The sequence below is a fragment of the Stenella coeruleoalba genome (assembly GCF_951394435.1).
Source record: "Stenella coeruleoalba genome assembly, chromosome: 3".
Lineage (NCBI taxonomy): Eukaryota > Metazoa > Chordata > Mammalia > Artiodactyla > Delphinidae > Stenella > Stenella coeruleoalba.
In genome coordinates, this window is record NC_137148.1 from 75859875 (window position 1) to 75882384 (window position 22510).

The 22510-nt window shown below is 35.8% G+C and overlaps 1 protein-coding gene across 3 annotated transcripts in view; it reads left to right on the forward strand.

The window, feature by feature from the left end:
- Positions 1-22129, forward strand: part of SLF1 (SMC5-SMC6 complex localization factor 1) — a 66167-nt gene extending 44038 nt beyond the window's left edge. For all 3 annotated transcript variants that reach the window (XM_079917129.1, XM_079917131.1, XM_079917130.1), the window contains exons 15-21: positions 7179-7326; positions 13709-13854; positions 14815-14978; positions 15764-15897; positions 17809-17901; positions 18309-18491; positions 21124-22129. In XM_079917129.1, the coding sequence (XP_079773255.1) occupies positions 7179-7326; positions 13709-13854; positions 14815-14978; positions 15764-15897; positions 17809-17901; positions 18309-18491; positions 21124-21605 (1350 nt within the window). In that variant the 3' untranslated portion in view covers positions 21606-22129. The remainder of the gene's footprint in view (positions 1-7178; positions 7327-13708; positions 13855-14814; positions 14979-15763; positions 15898-17808; positions 17902-18308; positions 18492-21123) is intronic.
- Positions 22130-22510: the final 381 nt, after the last annotated feature.

Here is a 22510-nt window from a genome sequence, read left to right on the forward strand (position 1 = left end):
GGTCTTTTGTCTCCTTAGGTAGGTTTATTCCTAGATATTTTGTTCTTTTTGTTGCAATAGTAAATGGGAGTGTTTTCTTGATTTCACTTTCAGATTTTTCATCCTTAGTGTATAGGAATGCCAGAGATTTCTGTGCATTAATTTTGTATCCTGCTACTTTACCAAATTCATTGATTAGCTCTAGTAGTTTTCTGGTAGCATCTTTAGGATTCTCTATGTATAGTATCATGTCATCTGCAAACAGTGACAGCTTTACTTCTTCTTTTCCAATTTGGATTCCTTTTATTTCCTTTTCTTCTCTGATTGCTGTGGCTAAAACTTCCAAAACTATGTTGAATAAGAGTGGTGAGAGTGGACAACCTTGTCTTGTTCCTGATCTTAGTGGAAATGCTTTCAGTTTTTCCCCATTGAGGATGATGTTGGCTGTGGGTTTGTCATATATGGCCTTTATTATGTTGAGGAAAGTTCCCTCTATGCCTACTTTCTGCAGGGTTTTTATCATAAATGGGTGTTGAATTTTGTCAAAAGCTTTCTCTGCATCTATTGAGATGATCATGTGGTTTTTCTCCTTCAGTTTGTTAATATGGTGTATCACGTTGATTGATTTGCGTATATTGAAGAATCCTTGCATTCCTGGAATAAACCCCACTTGATCATGGTGTATGATCCGTTTAATGTGCTGTTGGATTCTGTTTGCTAGTATTTTGTTGAGGATTTTTGCATCTATGTTAATCAGCGATATTGGCCTGTAGTTTTCTTTCTTTGTGGCATCCTTGTCTGGTTTTGGTATCAGGGTGATGGTGGCCTCATAGAATGAGTTTGGGAGTGTTCCTCCCTCTGCTATATTTTGGAAGAGTCTGAGAAGGATAGGTGATAGCTATTCTCTAAATGTTTGATAGAATTCATGTGTGAAGCCATCTGGTCCTGGGCTTTTGATTGTTGGAAGATTTTTAATCACAGTTTCAATTTCAGTGCTTGTGATTGGTCTGTTCATATTTTCTTTTTCTTCCTGATTCAGTCTTGGCAGGTTATGCCTTTCTAAGAATTTGTCCATTTCTTCCAGGTTGTCCATTTTATTGGCATAGAGTTGCTTGTAGTAATCTCTCATGATCTTTTGTATTTCTGCAGTGTCAGTTGTTACTTCTCCTTTTTCATTTCTAATTCTATTGATTTGAGTCTTTTCCCTTTTTTTTTTGATGAGTCTGGCTAATGGTTTATCAATTTTGTTTATCCTTTCAAAGAACCAGCTTTTAGTTTTATTGATCTTTGCTATCGTTTCCTTCATTTCTTTTTCATTTATTTCTGATCTGATTTTTATGATTTCTTTCCTTCTGCTAACTTTGGGGTTTTTTTGTTCTTCTTTCTCTAATTGCTTTAGGTGCAAGGTTAGGTTGTTTATTCGAGATGTTTCCTGTTTCTTAAGGTAGGATTGTATTGCTGTAAACTTCCCTCTTAGAACTGCTTTTGCTGCATCCCATAGATTTTGAGTCGTCGTGTCTCCATTGTCATTTGTTTCTAGGTATTTTTTGATTTTCTCTTTGATTTCTTCAGTGATCACTTCGTTATTAAGTAGTGTATTGTTTAGCCTCCATGTGTTTTATTTTTTACAGATCTTTTCCTGTAATTGATATCGAGTCTCATAGCATTGTGGTCGGAAAAGATACTTGATACAATTTCAATTTTCTGAAATTTACCAAGGCTTGATTTGTGACCCAAGATATGATCTATCCTGGAGAATGTTCCATGAGCACTTGAGAAGAAAGTGTCTTCTGTTGTTTTTTGATGGAATGTCCTATAAATATCAATTAAGTCCATCTCGTTTAATGTATCATTTAAAGCTTGTGTTTCCTTATTTATTTTCATTTTGGATTATCTGTCCATTGGTGAAAGTGGGGTGTTAAAGTCCCCTACTATGAATGTGTTACTGTCGATTTCCCCTTTTATGGCTGTCAGTATTTGCCTTATGTATTGAGGTGCTCCTATGTTGGGTGCATAAATATTTACAATTGTTATATCTTCTGCTTGGATCGATCCCTTGATCATTATGTAGTGTCCTTCTTTGTCTCTTCTAATAGTCTTTGTTTTAAAGTCTATTTTGTCTGATATGAGAATTGCTACTCCAGCTTTCTTTAGGTTTCCATTTGCATGAAATATCTTCTTCCATCCCCTTACTTTCAGTCTGTATGTGTCTCTAGGTCTGAAGTGGGTCTCTTGTAGACAGCAAATATATGTGTCTTGTTTTTGTATCCATTCAGCCAATCTGTGTCTTTTGGTGGGAGCATTTAGTCCATTTACATTTAAGGTAATTATCGATATGTGTGTTCCCATTCCCATTTTCTTAATTGTTTTGGGTTCGTATTGTAGGTCTTTTCCTTCTTTTGTGTTTCTTGCCTAGAGAAGTTCCTTTAGCAGTTGTTGTAGAGCTGGTTTGGTGGTGCTGAACTCTCTCAGCTTTTGCTTGTCTGTAAAGGTTTTAATTTCTCCATCAAATCTGAATGAGATCCTTGCTGGGTAGAGTAATCTTGGTTGCAGGTTTTTCTCTTTCAACACTTTCAATATGTCCTGCCAGTCCCTTCTGGCTTGCAGAGTTTCTGCTGAAAGATCAGCTGTTAACCTCATGGGGGTTCCCTTGTGTGTTATTTGTTGTTTTTCCCTTGCTGCTTTTAATGTTTTCTTTGTATTTAATTTTTGACAGTTTGATTAATATGTGTCTTGGCGTATTTCTCCTTGGATTTATCCTGTATGGGACTCTCTGTGCTTCCTGGACTTGATTAACTATTTCCTTTCCCATATTAGGGAAGTTTTCAACTATAATCTCTTCAAGTATTTTCTCAGTCCCTTTCTTTTTCTCTTCTTCTTCTGGAACCCCTATAATTCAAATGTTGGTGCGTTTAATGTTGTCCCAGAGCTCTCTGAGACTGTCCTCAGTTCTTTTCATTCTTTTTTCTTTATTCTGCTCTGCAGTAGTTATTTCCACTATTTTATCTTCCAGGTCACTTATCCGTTCTTCTGCCTCAGTTATTCTGCTATTGATCCCATCTAGAGTATTTTTCATTTCATTTATTGTGTTGTTCATCATTGTTTGTTTCATCTTTAGTTCTTCTAGGTCCTTGTTAACTGATTCTTGCATTTTGTCTATCCTATTTCCAAGATTTTGGATCATCTTTACTATCATTATTCTGAATTCTTTTTCAGGTAGACTGCCCATTTCCTCTTCATTTGTTAGGTCTGGTGGGTTTTTATCTTGCTCCTTCATCTGCTGTGTGTTTTTCTGTGTTTTCATTTTGCTTATCTTACTGTGTTTGGGGTCTCCTTTTTTGCAGGCTGAAGGTTCATAGTTCCTGTTGTTTTTGGTGTCTGTCCCCAGTGGCTAAGGTTGGTTCAGTGGGTTGTGTAGGCTTCCTGGTGGAGGGTACTAGTGCCTGTGTTCTGGTGGATGAGGCTGGATCTTGTCTTTCTGGTGGGCAGGTCCACGTCTGGTGGTTTGTTTTGGGGTGTCTATAGACTTATTATGATTTTGGGCAGCCTCTCTGCTAATGGGTGGGGTTGTGTTCCTGTCTTGCTAGTTGTTTGGCATAGGATGTCCAGCACTGTAGCTTGCTGGTCGTTGAGTGAAGCTGGGTGCTGGCATTGAGATGGAGATCTCTGGGAGATATTCGCTGTTTGATATTATGTGCAGCTGGGAGGCCTCTTGTGGACCAGTGTCCTGAAGTTGGCTCTCCCACCTCCGAGGCACAGCACTGACTCCTGGCTGCAGCACCAAGAGCCTTTCATCCACAGGGCTCCTTAATTTGGGATGATTTGTTGTCTATTCATGTATTCCACAGATGCAGGGTACATCAAGTTGATTGTGGAGCTTTAATCTGCTGCTTCTGAGGCTGCTGGGAGAGATTTCCCTTTCTCTTCTTTGTTCTCACAGCTCCCAGGGGCTCAGCTTTGGATTTGGCCCCGCCTGTGCGTGTAGGTCGCTGGAGGGAGTCTGTTCTTCGCTCAGACAGGACGGGGTTAAAGGAGCCGCTGATTCAGAGGCTCTGACTCACTCAGGCCGGCGGGGAGGGAGGGGCACAGAGTGCGGGGCGGGCCTGCGGTGGCATAGGCCGGCATGAGGTTGCACCAGCCTGAAGCGCGCCGTGCGTTTTCTCGGGGGAGTTGTCCCTGGATCCCGGGACCCTGGCAGTGGCGGGCTGCACAGGCTCCCCGGAAGGGGGTGTGGATAGTGACCTGTGTTCGCACACAGGCTTCGTGGTGGCGGCAGCAGCAGCCTTAGCATCTCATGCCCGTCTCTGGGGTCCGCGCTTTTAGCCGCGGCTCGCACCAGTCTCTGGAGCTCCTTTAAGCAGCACTCTTAATCCCCTCTCCTCGTGCACCAGGAAACAAAGAGGGAAGAAAATGTCTCTTGCCTCTTCGGCAGGTCCAGACTTTTCCCCGGACTCCCTCCCGGCTAGCCGCGGTGCACTGACGCCCTGCAGGCTGTGTTCATGCCGCCAACCCCAGTCCTCTCCCGGCGCTCCGACAGAAGCCGGAGCCTCAGCTCCCAGCCCCGCCCACCCTGGCGGGTGAGCAGACAAGCCTCTCGGCTGGTGAGTGCCGGTCGGCCCGATACTCTGCGCTGGAATCTCTCTGCTTTGCCCTCCGCACCCCTGTTACTGTGCTCTCCTCCGCGGCTCCCAAGCTCCCCCACTCCGCCACCCGAAGTCTCTGCCCACGAAGGGGCTTCCTAGTGTGTGGACACTTTTCCTCCTTCACAGCTCTCTCCCGCTGGTGCAGGACCCGTCCCTATCCTTTTGTCTCTGTTTAGTTTTTTCTTTTGCCCTAACCAGGTACGTGGGGGGGTTCCTTGCCTTTTGGGAGGTCTGAGGTCTTCTGCCAGCGTTCAGTAGGTGTTCCGTAGGAGTTGTTCCACGCGTAGATGTATTTCTGGTGTATCTGTGGGGAGGAAGGTGATCTCCGCGTCTTACTCTTCCACCATCTTCCCGGAAGTCGTAAGCAATATTGATACTCATTTGTGGTGTCAGGTACACATTACATATATTTGCATCAGGAAAGAGAGAGAGTCTTACCTGGTTGGTTTTATGTTATTTTTACTTGATAGAGTGCTAGATTGTTGTTTATATGAGGCTTAGCTCTATGTGCTAACCTCATCTTCCCTATCCAGAGTCTTAGGACCAGGGAGCTGAAGTAACCCTGATTGAGATGGGGGAATACTTTGAGAAATCAAAATGTAGTAGTCTCTTGCTTTCTTCCTGAGAAGTGTCATTGCTGATATTCAGATATACATTATGTTGGAAGGAACATTCTGTGGCATGGATATTGACATGATCATTTGCTAGTTTAAACAGAGATTTTCATTGTCCTGTTCTATGTTCTCTTGATAAGTTGAACCATGAGAGGTAAAATCGCTCAGAGTGATCATCTACATTTTGGCTTTGCAAAGAATGGAGTTGGCTTCCTGCAAAGTTTGTTGAAGACTGGCTAAGACCCATACTTAAAGGAGTTATTTCTGGTCAGCTGCAAGGCTTGACACCTGTCAGGGTCCAAGGGAGGTGTGGGTATTTCCCCAGCCTGCTGATATGGCCTGTCCTGCTGCTCACTTCCCATGGCACACAACTACAACTGCAAGGCTTAAGCTCAGCCCTCTGATCACCGGAGAAGGGGTCCTGCTGATGCCCACTCACGCATCCTGACCTGACAGGATCAGGCTGTGGTCAAGGTTCCATATCTTGGCCCCTGATCGTATCAGAAGGGCAGTGCTTCGCTAATCATGCAGCTTAAAATCCCCTTCGTCCCATTCTTCAGAGTCTCTCTCCCACATTCTGATATCCAGCCTTGCCAGAATACCATCTGCTACCCAACAGTGTGGTAGGGCAAAAGGGGACCTAGGCACCTGCTGAAGATCCTGTCTCTGTGGGTTTTCCCTCAATAAACACTGTTTCAGCAGGCCTGATGTATGTGCTGCTTGACCATTTGTCCTTGTTTGTGCAACAACCCAAAAACAGCACTTCAGTTCTGAAACCATTTAATAGCTTCTTGCGCTAGGAATGATGCCTTAATGAAATGCTGTACATACCTGTAAGAACCTTGTCTGCTGAGGGCAGAAGAAATAAATCCTATAGTCACTGAGGGTTCAAAGTGCTGGAGATTTCTCTGTCAGTAATCTCATATCAGGTATAGTATGGGGCAGAACATAGCAGTTATCTATTTAGATATAACATTTATTAAAACCCTTTCACATGGCTTCTCCCCAACTGTTAATTTAGTGATTTTTTTCACACATCCAACACGCCTAGACAACAAATACCAAAAATACAGGAATTTCAACTAGTTTTAATGTCATTGTGGAAAAGTGTTTATGTTTAAATCAAAGGTGTTTAAAAATATTATTTTCACACCTCTTCATCTTCATAGTTTATGGATTAGAAAGATATTTTTAAACACAGTGTGAAGCATGCTTATTGTAAGTAAGGTTTGTGTGCCTTGCTGTATTTCTTACAGTAGTTTAATATCGTTAATATATAAATGATGATATAAAAGAATATGTATACTTTTAAAACTGATATCTATATCTCTAAGTTAGGTAATGGTATATGATATAATTTAATAATTAAAATTTGATGAGCCGATTTTTTTTATTTTTTACAACAAAGTACAGTCTTGCTTGTTAAAGCTTGTATGCATTGTGTTTTTCAAGTCTTTTTCTGGCGAATGCCATTTAGGGAAATGTAAAGGTTAATTTTGTACATAAACAGTAGGAGTGGCTAAATCTCTTTTTTTGTAGTCATATATTCTTGTTAACAGAAATCCACAGAAGCCAAGTACTTCCTCATTGTTTTAATGGAATTATTGCCTGACTAAAGCACTTGACACCACTGGATAAAGTTATCTTAAAAGATTGTTACAAGCTATCCATATATAAGTCCTGGAAAATTTGTTTTATTAACTGTTTTGTCATACAGATACAGATTTAGATGTAGATATAGATCAGGGGAGGAAGGAGGGAAGGAAGGAGATGGAGAGAATGGAAAGAGGGAATTAGTTTGCTAGGTTTCTTAAGAATACCTTTTGGCATTAGCATACACTGTTTTTTTAAATAGCTATGTTTTGCCTCAACAAGTATTCAAAATAATAGAAATAATACATTTCAGTATGTTTTAGTGATATTTTTCCAATCTCAATGTTAGGTCTTCAAACATGAACTAGCTTACTTATTGACTGGAATTCTTGGAGCAGCAATAGATTATTGGATTGTCCTTGGTCTTAAGATGGGTAGAAACGTGATGCGACACATGTCTGATGACTTAGGAAGTTACGTTTCCCTTTCATGTGATGGTAAGTGTGTCTATGTTACATGAGCCTTCTTCCCCACACATATCATTTATTATTCAAAAATAGTATTTTGATGCTTTCATAAAAATTTAATATAGCATGGAAAATAGTACATGGAAATAACTTATTATATATTTATATATAATGTTATTAATGTTTTCCTTAATCCTACAACAAAATATTAAAATTAAGCCGTTCTGTGAAAGTAAATATTTAGACAAATTTAAAACCAGTTTATTCTCTTTTCATTGAAGAGATAGATTTGCTTTTTAATGTTTGGTGTTTTAGAATCTCACATGGTAGAAACTATTTTCAGTACCTTCAATACTTCTAATTGTTCACCTAGAAAGCATTATCTGTCTGTAATGTTGTCTGCGCCCTATGAACAGTTTCCAGGTCTCTTCCTGCATAAATACTTAACAGTATTAAAAAATGAAAATCTTTGGATCAGAATACTTACTATGTTATAAAGCCACTTGGATTAACTTGAGCTATATCACTGGCTAAAACATTTTCCCCATGTACCTGTTGCTGTGTAATTTTTCTTATTATAACAAAAAGCTGCCATATTTCTTTTCCATTGAGTCTGACGATCTAACAAATTAGCATGGATGAAGCAAATAAAAGTAATACATATGTATAATTTTCTCACTCTTCCTCCTCCCCGCATTATCTAATTTTAAAGTTTCCTCTAAAGTAATAGGAATATTACTTAAGCAATATGATGACAGAACTCATCTTCACATGCTTACCTTATGAAAGGTTCTACCTAACTCTTGGGTCTCCAGGCTTCTATAAGATTTTATGTGTACATTCTTTTTTTTAATATAGTTGATGTACAATATTATGTTTCAGGTGTACTACATGATTTGACATTTTCATACATTAGGAAATGATCACCACCATACGTCTAGTAACCATCTGTCCACATACAAAGTTATTACAGTGTTATTAACGTTTATGTTCATTCTTACACTTCAAAGCCAGTTTAGGGCCCTATGAACCATTTCCTTCTTCCCTCCCTTCTTTTCTTTCCTTCCTTTCTAAATTTCTAAAATGAACATATTTTAAAGTAAGTGAACTTCTGTGCCTCTCAAATATAAAAGATGATTTTTATATACTTAAAACTATTTTAGACTGCTAAGTAAGTATTCTGTTTTGTTACACATGTGTTTCGTTGCATCTTGGTTTTATATAAAAGAAAAAGTTCTTGAATATGCTGTCAATCACTTTAATACTTTGAAGAGAGATTCTAGAATAGAAATCCAGGCTCTAACTGGGTTCAGGATTTATTCGATGATGCCCTCTGCAAAGAGAGGTCTCTTTTTATACTACTGAAGTTAGAAGATTTTTATCTAAAGCATTTTATCTTCTTTTTTTCCTCTTTCTTTTTCATTGAGCTGAGGGGTGATTACTGTTCCTTTTGTGAAGTAGCTGTCCTTTGTTGCATGACTTTTTAACATTTCTTAGCTCAAATTCAATCTTCCTTCAGAACCCTTTCTTTTCATTTCTTTCCCACCATTCCTACTAGATCTTTTTTTTTTTTTCTTTTTTTCCATTTTAGAAACAGCAGAATTCTGGCATTATTTGCTAGCATGGGAACTAAACATTCAGCTAAAAGGATTCCCTGTTTTCATTCCATAATGAAACTTCTTTGAGTTTGGGGACCCCAGGATAGAATTAGCAGTGCCTTTACAGACTATCAGTGTATTTATATGTGTTGTTTCCAGTGTGTATTGGTTACCTCTAGGGAAATATAACTTATCTTAGCCAAATGCATGAAATAATGCGCCTTGTGATAACAAGGTTCTACATGTTATGCATCAGCTTTAATGCTTTCTTTGCTCATAATCGAATGTCCCTTCACTTTAAAGCAAGGCATTGTTATCCACTGTTACTCTCAGTTTCCACAAGTTTAAACTCAACAAATTTGAGCCTGTGACTGACTTAAGCTGACTGACTTTAATGTTACCATTGTAATCCTGTCGACAGACTGATTACTTTGCTCTCAATATGTTTGATCACTAATATTTAAAACTACAAGAGATTTAAACTATATCCCCATTTGAACTGTGTGTTTAAGCCTTTCCTTTCTCTTCTCAAGGTACCACACAATTGGTTTCTTAGACTTCCAATTAAACCATAGAAAGGCAGTTTTAAAAATTCAACATACATATCTAAAAATGGTTCAAATTAATCTTCCTAAATTTTTGTTAGTACATCTTGATTTTTAGCCTTTGTCAAGAGAGAGAAATCAAGTGAATAGTTTATCCTTAAGAGAGCAGTAGCTTTTCTACAGCTAATATGCAAAGTTAAACTGTATAATACAGAGCTTGTAGAATAATACACTCATCCCTACAAGTGAACCAGGTGTTCTAATAATGTCCTTTTGGTCAATATTTTGCTCTTTTGATAGAGAACCATTTCTTTTTCTCTGTAGATACTCCGTAGTTTGTATGTTTGTTTGTTTGACCATGTCTTTGTATTATTCTTCAGCTCAGTTAAACTATTATTTGCTTTTTCTAAGTCATTAGTAAAGATTTTATAATTTGGCTGTTATATAGCTTCCAGTTGAAGATACTGGTCCATCTTTCTCATTTATGACAAACGATGTTTTGTTTTTTTTCTAGTCCAAAAGTATAAAATACATACTATGGTACTACTCAGATTCAGATCTATTGAATTAATTTTAGTTTAGTAAAATTGTTGTTAGTTGTTAATTGTTTTGTAGAAAATTATGGCAGAAGATATTTCAGTAGATAAGTAAAATTCTTTCTTCTTTCCATCAGAGCTCATCCAGCAGTCTCACATAGATGCCATTCTCTCTTGTTCCGAAACACTTTGAACAGAAAGAGTTTCCTTATATCCCTTTCTATATTTTAGCATCAAGATCTGAAATTTCTTTTTTGTGCCTAATTGAAATTCCTGATGTATTGGCTTAAACTAGGGTTGACAAACTGTTTTTGATAAAATATAAGATAGTAAATATTTTTGGCTTTTCAGCTCTACCATCTCTGTCCCAACCACTCAACTCTACTCTTAAGAAAGCAGTGATACATAGTACATAAATCAACATGGCTGTGTTCCAGTAAAACTTTATTCATAAAAATAGGCAGCAAGACATAGTTTGTCAATCCTTAACTTCAGTTTATTTCTTCTCCTGTTTTCACTGGGAAGAAAACATGTCATCAGAAGTTACTATAATATTTTTCACATCTTTAGAGAACTTTAATAAAGCTTCCTTTGCCTTTCTCAGGCTACCTCATTATCTTTTCCTGAGAGTTTTTCCAAACCTTTATTGGCTTTTTTTTTTTACTCTCTATTTTAATCCCTCTCCATGCTTCAGACCTTTTCCAAAAATATACATTTTTATAATTTGACTAATCATCTCAATCAAAATGTTTCTGTTGCCTGCATTTGTTCAACAGATTTTTATTGGCATTCTACCAGGCATTGAGGTAAACACTTCATATACAGTGGAAGAGGGAAACAAAATATGATCCTTGCCTTTTTGGAGCTTTCGGTGGGAGAGGCAGACTGTAATTAAGTTAATGTAAATACATCATTTTAAAGTGCTAAGTGCTCCAAATAAGAAAAACTAAGTGTTGAGCTGGATAAACTTATTTTATGTAGAGTGGTCATGGAGAGCAAAACCTGAAGGATAAGTAGGAGTTTGGCAGAGTCAGGGAAGTGTATTCCATTCAGAAGACACAACATTTACTAAAACTCGGAGATAGGAAAGAGTTGGGCCTGTTTGAAATCTTTTGATGCCTGGCTGATGACAAGCAGAAGGGAGAAGAGTGGCCACAGTAAAGCCAAAAAAGTAATAGAGGAGCTTGAGTAGGAACTTCCAAGCCCTATTTAGGGGTTAGAAACCATTTTTCAAAGGGAGTGGCATGATCTAAGTAACTTTTTTAAAGATCATCCTGGCTTGGCTCTCCAGTTATTGCTATCTGCCAGTCATTCATTCATTTATCTATTAAGTACTAAATGTTTATTCTGTGCAAGCTACTAACCTACTAGCTGCGAGGGCAATAAAAATGATCCTGCCATTGAAGGTCTTAAAGTCCAGGGGTTAAGTTTCTTTCTTTTTTTTTTTTTTTTTTTTGTTTAACTTTTTATTTTATGTTGGAGTCCAGTTGAGTAACAATGTTGTATTAGTTTCAGGTGTACAGCAAAGTGATTCAGTTTTACATGTACATGTATCTATTCTTTTTCAAATTCTTTTCCCATTTAGGTTGTTACCTAATATTGAGCATAGTTCCCTGTGCTATACACTAGGTCCTTGCTGGTTATTCATTTGAAATAGAGCAGTGTGTACATGTCAGTCAGGGGTTAAGTTTCTTAAGTTCTCTTGTTCATCTCTTATTGATCATTCCCTTCAAGTGTGTGTTACCTGGTCATATGTGGATCCATTATAGTTTGTATTTGCTATTTCTTTAAAGCTACCAAATGTTATTTCTAGGTGAATAACTCCATTTAGAAGTTCCACTGTGGGATCGTTGCTTTTGAACTGTACAGTACAAGTTATTTCTGCTTTGCTTTTGCCTCTGCTTAGAGTTGATACGTAAGATCAGTTGGTTGTAGTAAAGTCTGTGATGATAGATGTGCTTTTTTTTAATGTGTATAACTAGAGATTTAATATTGGAAAGATCTTTTGCTGCTCATCCTTCAGTTCATTGCTTTCATAGTTTCAGATAATACTAGCAGCCTAGTAGGTTGTAAGTAGTCCGTTGTAACAAAAAGTTGTAAATAACTCCTTTCTTGTTTCCAGTTCTTATAAATTATATCTCTGAGGCCATATTTGGACAGGATTGTTTGAATTCAGCAACCATATGTCTGTGTGGGGCTAGGTGGATCTATTTAACATCTGACTGGAGCCATTTGCCCATATGGCAGTCTGCCACAAGCAAGAACCTCAGATCTCTTTAGTCCAGGCAGTTTCTTTCTGAGCCTGGCCACTGTTTATGTTTGGGGCCAGATAATTCTTTATTGTGAGGGGCTGTCCTGTGAACTGTGAATTGTAGGACAGTTGGTAGCATGCCTGGCCTTTGCCTACTACGTTGCCAGTATATTTCTCTCCCCAGTTGTGACAACCACAAATTGCCAAATGTTCCCAGGGGCAAAATTCCTCCTTAAACTGTTGTTCTTCTCCACACCCCACCCCCATCCCACCCCAACTCTCCTTCCCTCATTGAAAGTCAGGCAAGGACTGCAAGGACACCAGAGGCCCTAGCCTTTCGGGAAGGCATCTGAGAAGGACAGGATTTCACTGGATGTCTGCGAAGTCTGCTCAGCCAAGGGAAGTCAGCTCCTGAGTAGAGACTTCAAATTTTAAGCTTTATATTGCTATTAAGTTTATTATTCTGTCCAATTTTTAAAATGTATATTGACCTGTTATGTTATTTTGCTAACTTTATTGACTTTTTCTAATTCTTTATTCTTCCATTATTTGTAGTTAATTTTAATCTGCCTTATTGTATATCAACTTTTTTCATCCTGTTTTGCTTAATTTTAGCTTTTTTAGTATCCTATTGATTGATTATTCTTTACCATTCCAGTGTATTATCCATGCTATTACTTAAGCAGAGAGTATTAATAGAGAATTCATAACATTAAATTTACAAGGGAAATAGTCACTTCAGTCCTTTATCACTTTCAATTCATGTATATATTTGTGTATTTCCATATTATTGGAGAACTTGAGGATTTTAGAATGAAGAGATTTGAGACTCTTGGTGTTTTTGTTGTTTGTTTGTTTTGTCATTTAAAATTATACTCCTCTCCCGCACTTGGTATAGTACAGTGGGTGCAGACTTCTAAGGAAATTCTTATGCATTCTCTTGTCTTACCTTATCCCTCTTCTTTACCTTTCCTCCTTCTCTGCAGTGATAGGATTCATGGATGTTGTCGGGGGAAAAATGTCTTCCTATCAGCTCAAGACTAATCAGTGCAAATTAAATACATGTGTGCCCATTTAAAAACCAAGTACCAGTTTTCCAAAGACACAGCCCTATTGTGGGAAGAGATCTTTAACATTAATTGGAAAGTATAGTGATAAAAGTCCATGTCTGTCTATCTATTCATATATCATCTATCCATTCATGTATGTATATATACGTATATGTAAAATTTCAAGCCTTTTATTTAAAATAATAAAAAGTAGTGATTGTTTCAAATGTGAGAACATGTGCCATAAGAATTTCTCTTGAAGGGCAAGGAATAGGAATATTATCTATTTTTTGTGGTTTAAAATTATGTGGGTGAATCTTACTGGTATAGGAATCATCATCTGAATGAATAAAGTCCATGAAAGAAATTGTCTGTAGAAAGAAATTTTATAAGGTGTAGCAATAACTATATTTACTTCTCTTGTTTTCTACAGACTTTTCTTCACAGGAATTAGAGATTTTTATTTGTTCCTTTTCCTCTTCCTGGCTTCAAATGTTTGTTGCAGAGGCAGTCTTTAAAAAGTTGTGTTTACAGAGTTCCATTAGTATTTCTTCTGAGCCACTCTCTCTTCAGAAAATGGTAAGCACCACTCTATTTTAGTTCTTTTAATTTTTAAGAAGTAAGTTTATAAATTCTATTTTTAAATATTCTTAGTTATTCTAATAATTGGACAGAGCATATTAATCATAAATCTTTCAAACATATAAGCAGGTCGTTTTCTTCCTCAAAATGGAATAATTAGTGAATAGAAATTTTAATTACTTGAGAGTAATGAAGAATTGGTAACAGAAAAATTATACAGGAATCTTTATATCACTTGCCACAGTATGTAAGATTATTATTTTGGAAAGACCTTGATCCAGAAACATTCTACATAGTATTTAATGGTATTTAAAAAGCAAAATTTGCAAATGATGCCAAAGGTTATTCCAGTTATCCTATGTATATACACATATAAACTTGATTTGATCCAAGGTTTTCCAGTTTTATCTTGGCTATCTTTAGCTATTATTGATATCTAATATCTCCATCAGTTTCTTCAACAAATGAGAAATATGCTTGTTAATAATTGGTCAGATTGGGCAAATAACGTTTGCAACAATCCTTGTCTTCAGTGACTTTTGCGCTCCTCATTCTGTTTATTCCAGACTTCTTTTCTGTTGAAGGAAGACATTACCAAAATGGAAATGACAAAATACCAGTTGTACTTAAACCATAAATACTAAAAATAGGCTAATTATAACAAGTTGGGCATAAGATTCATCAAAAGAACTTTCCTAAATGAGTGTCAAATTTGAATTCAAAAAAACAATTATTTTGAAGAAGTCATTTTTCTTGTGTATGTCATATTGACTTAATGACATGGAACTAGCAGCTTTCTTAATATTTTAGCATGTTCATATGAGATAGGGTGGCAACCATAGTGATGAAACCAAGAAATTATAACTAAATTTAATGGTGAAATGAATCAAGTATTTTCTTTTTACTGTTTCCAGGTTTTTGTAGTTGAGAAAACAATATAATATTATTTTGCAACAGGTATATTCCTATTTGCCAGCTTTGGGGAAAACTGGTGTGCATGGGACTGGAAAAATGCAGATACCAAAGAAAATAGGACAGCGGCCTTGCTTTGAATCTCAGAGGGCTTTAATTATGCTGAATGGTGCTAAACAGAAACAAGTGGAAGGGCTGCCAGAGTTACCGTAAGTGATGCTTATATACCAGCTATGCTTTGTTTTCGAGTACAGCTCTTCTTCTTAGGCATTTCTTGAACTGTATCTTTATCTGAGATGTTGTCTGAATTATACTGATAGCAGAAAACTCAGTTTTATACCTATAAATGCACATGATCAACATTTTCACTTTCTTTAATTCAAGGTACACACTTTCTATTAAGTCTTTTTCAAAAGAAATAAAACTCTTCATCAAATTATTGTTCCACACAATTTTTGCCTTGTGATTTTTAAAGTACTACTTGTATATAATATAGATGGGATTTCAGAATGCATCGCCATGTGAGATACTCTGAGTTGTTACAATAGCTTTCCCCAAATGAGAAACCTCCTCTAAAAGTATGCTATATAAAATTCAGAAAACCTGAAATCTTTTTAGGAAGAAGAGGATAGGATTAGAATATGAACATAAGAATAGGGAGTAGGGGCCTGCATTTTGATCTTAGCAGTTTGCTTTAGTCTCTCTGCCAAATATGGTTTACTTGGTCTCGTCTGCTTTACTGGACATTCAATATTCATAAACTTTTTGGTGGGCTGTTGGGGGGTGCAAGGGTAATAAAATGAAAATTAATGCATAAAATTTGTTTCTGTACAGTTGAAATAAATATAAAAATAGAAAGCAGTAAAGATTTGAATGAATAAGGGGGTTTAAATTAAAAGAAGGCTAGATTTTTTTTTTTTTAACTCACCATATAATTTGTGCTTCTACGCCTTGGTGAAAAACAAGCTTTCATTATGTCTTACTTTCTTTTCAGAGAGCTGAATCTTGCTAAATGTTCCTCATCATTAAAAAGATTGAAAAAGAAGTCAGAAGGAGAATTGTCGTGTTCCAAGGAGAATTGCCCCTCTTTGGTTACAAAGATAAATTTTCACAAGACTAATTTAAAAGGTATTCCAAGTATCTAAATTAATTTATGCTAGGAACTTTTCGTGGTTATAGTCAGTATTTGCAAGTTTTACACACTGGCCCTGATGAATGCTTGAACTTAAATATTGGACTAGGTCCAGGAAATACCTTCCTGGAGAGCATATTATTTTTGTGAACTGGCATTTATACCAAAAAAAAAAAGAGTGTTTAATACCTGGTGTAATAGAGTATTCCTCCCTTCTTTTCTCCACCTGCCTTTTCAAATATTAAACACTGTGTAACTCATGTTGAGCTCATTCCAGACTTGCCTGCCTTACTTTTCTATTCCACCTCAACCTGTGCTGCTTAGGATCAGTGTCTTGTGATTTGAAAGTATAATTCAGTCTTCATCTCTTTCAGTCCTAGACGTTTTGTGAACAAAGAATGAGAAGTAGGCTATGTTACATAGCTGTGTTAAGCATATGGACTCTTTTCTTCCAGGCATTGAGCCCAGACTATGAAATGTGCTTGGCTTTTGGTTCTAACTATACTGGAACCTAAGTACCTAAAGGGATGGAGTAACAAGAATAGCGTTGTAATAATTCACTCCGGCACTTCTTTTACTTAGGTACCCCTTAACTCAAAATTATAAATTACTACCAAGAGTCTGTATCTGGCCAAAGTAAATTGCCAAGTCTCTTGTTTATGAGCTATATCGTGTTTTTAATACAAATATTATCATTATGGCACCAAGCTTTCATCATCTTTCAACATGAGATGAGTTCATAATAGCATATCACAAATTCAAAATAACTGCCCGTTTGGCTCAAAATATGAAAAATGTATTAAATGTGAACTCAGATATTAACGTCACAAAACTGTGTCCTTTTTCTTTGTTTATTGTGTCAGAAAGTAAAATGAATATGAATGGCTTTAAGCTGAACAGCAGAAGGAACTGGAGGGAGGAAGAGAATTGAGAAATAGTAGAGAAAAACTTCGAAAGCTTTTCAATGCTTGTTAAAGAAATGTTTTGGTAGAAGTTACAGAGATAATCTGTAAAACTGAACACTGGAAAAATGTGCTACTTAGTATTTTATAGCAAGAAAGTTTGATTCAATATGTATTTCATTTGTTTTCAAAGCAGTTATTATGTTTTTTTAAATTCCCCTTACATCAAATTATCACTTATATCTTATTAATCTTGCTTACAGCAGAGAGGGGTGTAGTCAATTTTAGGCAGCAGGCACTAACTGCACCCCTCCTAGAAAAGACTTTCCCATTCTATTTGTCATTCTTGTTCAGCTTTAAATGGTACTAGGGATTTTTTTCGTGTGTGTGCATGTGCGTGTGCGTGTGTGTGTGTTTATATTAAGATTCCCCCATTTCTCCTTCTCTGTGCTGCTGTAGCCAAGCCAGACAGCCTATTGAGAAGCAGCAAACCATCTGTTAATGGATTTGAAGTTCTGAATTACACTTGAGTGTGTAGAGGCACTCATGCTTAGCCAGAAACATTCATTTGAATTAAGCTATAAATGCTGTATAAAAAAGAGCCATACATTTAACGTAGGTTCATGAATAAATTTAAGAGAGGGCAATTGCACTTTAAACTTTTATTGCTGCAAAACCCAGTATATTTGGTGTTCTCTGATCATTTGAGGGTTTTATAGCAGGATTGAAACTTCAAACCTTGAACTAGGGGGAGACAATGCCTATATTAAACCTTTAGTAGAATTTCATTGCTGAATTGCTGATAGAACAGAGAGGCTCTATGGATTGGTGGGGTTCCCTCCCCCCTCTTTTTTTTAATGTGAGAGATGTTTAAACCAGTCAAAAGGAAAACTCAATAAATAATTTTCTGGCATGGGGCCAGATCTCCTAGTTCATGCCCTTTGATTATTTTCTTTAGTTGATATCTTGTCTTCTCTGGAATAATCTATTAATTTTTTATGGCAGGAGAAACAGCCCTCCATAGGGCTTGCATAAATAACCAAGTGGAGAAATTGATTCTTCTTCTCTCTATGCCAGGAATAGACATCAATGTTAAAGGTAAGTTCTAAATCTTTGTTGTCTAATTCAATGTCTTAATATTTGTGATATTAAATAGTTTAATTTCAACATTAAGAAAAATCATTTAAGTATATTTACCTAACATATCTTTAAAGTATTGCTAGTAGCAAAACCAAGAAATTCATCACATATTGATGTATAATAGTGCACAACCATTTTTTGACATCTATATTTTGATCAGATCCCAACATCAATATTTTAAAATAGTTTTTAATTTATTTTTTACAATTAGAAATATGATTACACCCTAGGCATTTTTATCAAAGAGTTCTATTTGTATATGAGGCACTTGGAAAGTCACACTGAGAAGGGAAGTAAAATATCAATACTTCACTACCAAAGTCCTACTTTTGCCGTTTTAAAATTTGCCTTGATTTCTAATTTAGACAATGCTGGCTGGACGCCTTTGCATGAAGCCTGTAACTATGGCAACACAGTATGTGTCCAGGAAATTTTGCAACGTTGTCCAGAGGTAGATCTGCTCACTCAAGTGGACGGGGTGACTCCTTTGCATGATGCACTGTCAAACGGACATGTAGAAATTGGCAAGCTGCTACTCCAGCATGGGGGTGAGTGCATTTATGCTAAACGGGTTATGATAAATTATCCAGTTTTTTGATGAATCCCTCAGAGGTAGAAAGTATTTTATATTTTAAGCTCTATAAGGAAAGATGCCTTTATTACATTTTAATGAAAAAGTAAAGATGAAAAGTCTGCTAGAATGTAAGCACCTTTTATTTACTGAGGATAAAAACCTTTTCATAAAATGTATTTATTTATTGTATTATTAAGCCTTTTTACCTTTGTTATGAGAGTGTATTTTGAATTGAGTGTGTTGGTTTTTACTATTAATCCTTTTACTTAAAGTGTGTAATGTCTGTAAACCAGCCATTTCTGAAAGCTTATTAATAAATGGATGTAAATGTTCAATTGTGAGTACTTGGGTTTTTCATTCTTGTTTCATTTCCTATATATAACTGCTAACGATTATTCTTTTCTTTAATTAGTCTTTTCTTTATAGACTACAAAAAAGACATCCTAGAATAATATCTTTTCTTCATTCACATTTTGTAGTCAATAAGTTAAGTAGGAGGACTTCCAAATGATAATAACTGTTGTGTAGAGGGTATGTGATGGAAGTAACTTGAGCTTAATATTCATCTACTGCTTTTTCTGCTGATTTCTTACCTGATCTCTGCTTTCAGAACCCTTTTTTCCACCCCCTAACTCAGTGATATTCTTCTTATATCTGAACTGAATAATATAAATTTTATATCAAAGTGTTCAAAACTAATTTGCGTTTTAAAAGGAAAAACAAAGTGATGACTAGCTTATAATACACAAAGATTTGTATAAATTTCCTATTACTTTTATTTGTACTAAAAATACTGTTGTACTATTTATCCAGTCATTAAAGCTATTTGATTCTGCATGAAAATAAACAGCATATTTTCCTTAGCTATCTCTTTACTATATATCTATATCTATCTGTCATCTATCTGAGGAAGGCTCTATATCATGGTAGTTTAACATGTTTGGTTATTTATAGTCTTCTCCTGCCCCCTAAAGGCCTTAGTGTGTCTGTTTTACTTATACCATTTCATAATCGATGTATTTTTCAGTTTTTATACTTTTTTTAGTATTATATGTTTACAAAACCATACTGTTATATCTCCTAAGTGTTTTAGTTTTCTACTTAACTATGTATGTGACATTCCAAGCCAATATTTGGCTTTGCTTCAATTGGTCTAAGTGATGTAAAAGCCATTATTGTATTAAGGTATTAAGTCCAACTTTTCAGAAGAAGAAGGCATTATACTAACCAATGTGAATTGTTTTAGGACCTCTGGTGAAGAATAGTAAATTGATGAGTTCTTTGTCCCAAGAGAGGAAATCTACTTGTATTTGCATTTATCAAGGTCCTTCAGCAATCATACAGATTTCTCTTTGCCTTAGGTATAATCTGAGTTTGGACCTGTCAAATGGTTTGACACCATCATTGTAGAAACTATATTATCTCTTCATTGTGAGTCGCTCAGTATTGAGAGCAATAATTTAAATTATGTTTCTAAAACCTTTGTTTACTTTTGGTATCTTGTGTTCATAATTTTGTTGTATTTTCTCTTTTAAACAGGAATAACTTGAAACATTTTTTTTGAAATATCAACATAATGAAAACAGATCTAATTTTGATTTAGAATGTTTTCCGTAAATTATACATTAATCGTATGTCATTACTGGTTGATCTTTTACATTAATTACATTTTATATCTAGGCCACTACATGTGTCTCATCAGATTCATCATTAAGAGTTTTAGCAGCTATGATCTGTAATCTCTGACAATAAGATCTGTGTTGTATGGTAGAATCTTCTGATTATGTCTGCTAGTACTCAAACTTTTATATCCCTTGTAACATTTTTATGGCAAAGTACATAAATAATTATAGGACTTGACTGGCAGAGGTGCGAAGTACTCCTGTACTTTGCTGTGTGACCAAATACTGAGTCATTGTTATTTTGCCCCTCTCATATCATCCTTAACTACCCAGGGGATAAACTGTATATTCAAAACTTTCTTAGTAGATGGTTAGATGGGTGTAGCTAGCATAGATGGATGAAATCTGAGTTTTTCCCAGAGCAGTTAATATTTACTTTTTGTGAACCAGTTACCCATATTAAAAATTGAACATAAGCAAGGATAATGAAAAACGTGTTCTGTGTCTGGGCAAAGTTTTGCAGTCTGCACTGCTACCATTGCCTATTAGCAATGGAAGGGGTCAGTACTTTTTCCGCTTGGTGATATTATGAAATACCTTTAAGGCTCTTATACAGAATTTAAGATAAATGTATTTTTTTTAAATTTTCTCCAGGAACACTGCTATTCTTATTTGAAGATGGCAACTTATAAAGTTTTATCAAAGTTTTTTTTTTTTAATTTATAACCATATATGTTATTTATTGAACTAAGGCATGTGCTTTTAGGCAAACCTGATTAGGCAATTGACTAGATTATTTTTTTCTAATGCACCTTTATTAGTTAGTATATAGAACCAGTTAATTATGTCAATATGAATTACTACAAAATATGACTGTAAAGTGAGCCCTGGATGCTTTGGGGAAAAAAGGAGAGAGAAAATGGCTGTTACACTGCCAAAATAAGAATGTTTAACTCTTAACGTTTTGCATGTTCTTTCTCACAGGCCCAGTGCTTCTGCAGCAGAGGAACTCTAAGGGGGAATTGCCCTTGGATTATGTGGTATCATCTCAAGTCAAGGAAGAACTATTTGCTATCACAAAAATAGAAGATACAGTGGAGAACTTTCATGCACAAGCAGAGAAACATTTTTACCACCAGCAACTTGAATTTGGCTCATTTTTACTTAGTAGGATGTTGCTAAATTTTTGTTCAGTTTTTGGTTTGTCTTCAGAGCTCTTCTTAGCTTTCAGAGGATTAACTCATCTAAATGACCTGCTTATAGTTTGTCAGAATTATAAGGAAACCACTAGTGCTCGTACTGACTGGTTATTGGATCTTTATGCTAGAAATATAAAGACATTGCAGAAACTCCCAAATATTCTTAAGGAACTCCCTGAGAATTTAAAAGCGTGTCCTGGAGTACACACTGAGGCCTTATTGGTGACATTGGAAATGATGTGTCGGTCGGTCACTGAGTTTTCATGATGATAACAGAAAATATGGGTCAGCTTTCTAAACCTGCTCAGCTTGCTTTGTCATTTATTATGGACTTCATAGCTTATAAACAATAAATAATTTCATTTATTTATTGACAGAATTTGCAGCCTTGCTAAATCTTTAAAGCACTTAAAGAACTTATCCAAAGCATAGTATAGGCTTCTTTTTCCAGTGTGTAGGACTTAACTCAAAAGTAAAAAATAGTTTTGTTTGATACACATTGCATTTATTAGTCTTTATTATTTTTTGTTCTAAAAGTATTATTTATTTATATTGTACATGTAAAATTTTTTAATTTAAATATTTTTTCAAATCAAATGTAATGTCCTCTCTTCTAGGTGTTCTGGGTCTTAGCATCATGGCAAGAATATTCATGCAAATGTGCACCTATAAACATGTAGCTCCCTGTTTCTTCTCTGTAGGCTGTTGGAATAAAATACTCAGTTTTACGTGTTTCTAAAATAAACATTTCAAAATTCACAATAATATATTCTTTTGGTTTTTAAATTTAGTAAATGTGCTAATAGTTTGATCCCTTGATCTATTTTATTTTAGCAGTTCCTATAGAAAGTGTATTTCTACTCCATGTAACCACTGTTCTGTAAGTGAAAACATTTTGCTTCATAATGTTTTATTAAATATTAAGATTATAAATGGCAACAAAGTAAAGAATTTGAGATTATCTAAAATCTTAATGTACAGTATGTATTTACACATTTCAATTTGCAGTTTTTCCTAATAGTAATTTGTAGTAAAACTAAAAGAAAGGATATGGATAATAATTACTTTTGAAACTGGAGTTGCTTTACTAGTGGGAATAAGTTACATTGTGATACAGCTGGAAAAGAAACATTAGAACTTCCATTTCGATTTTATGTAACTTAAGTGATGAT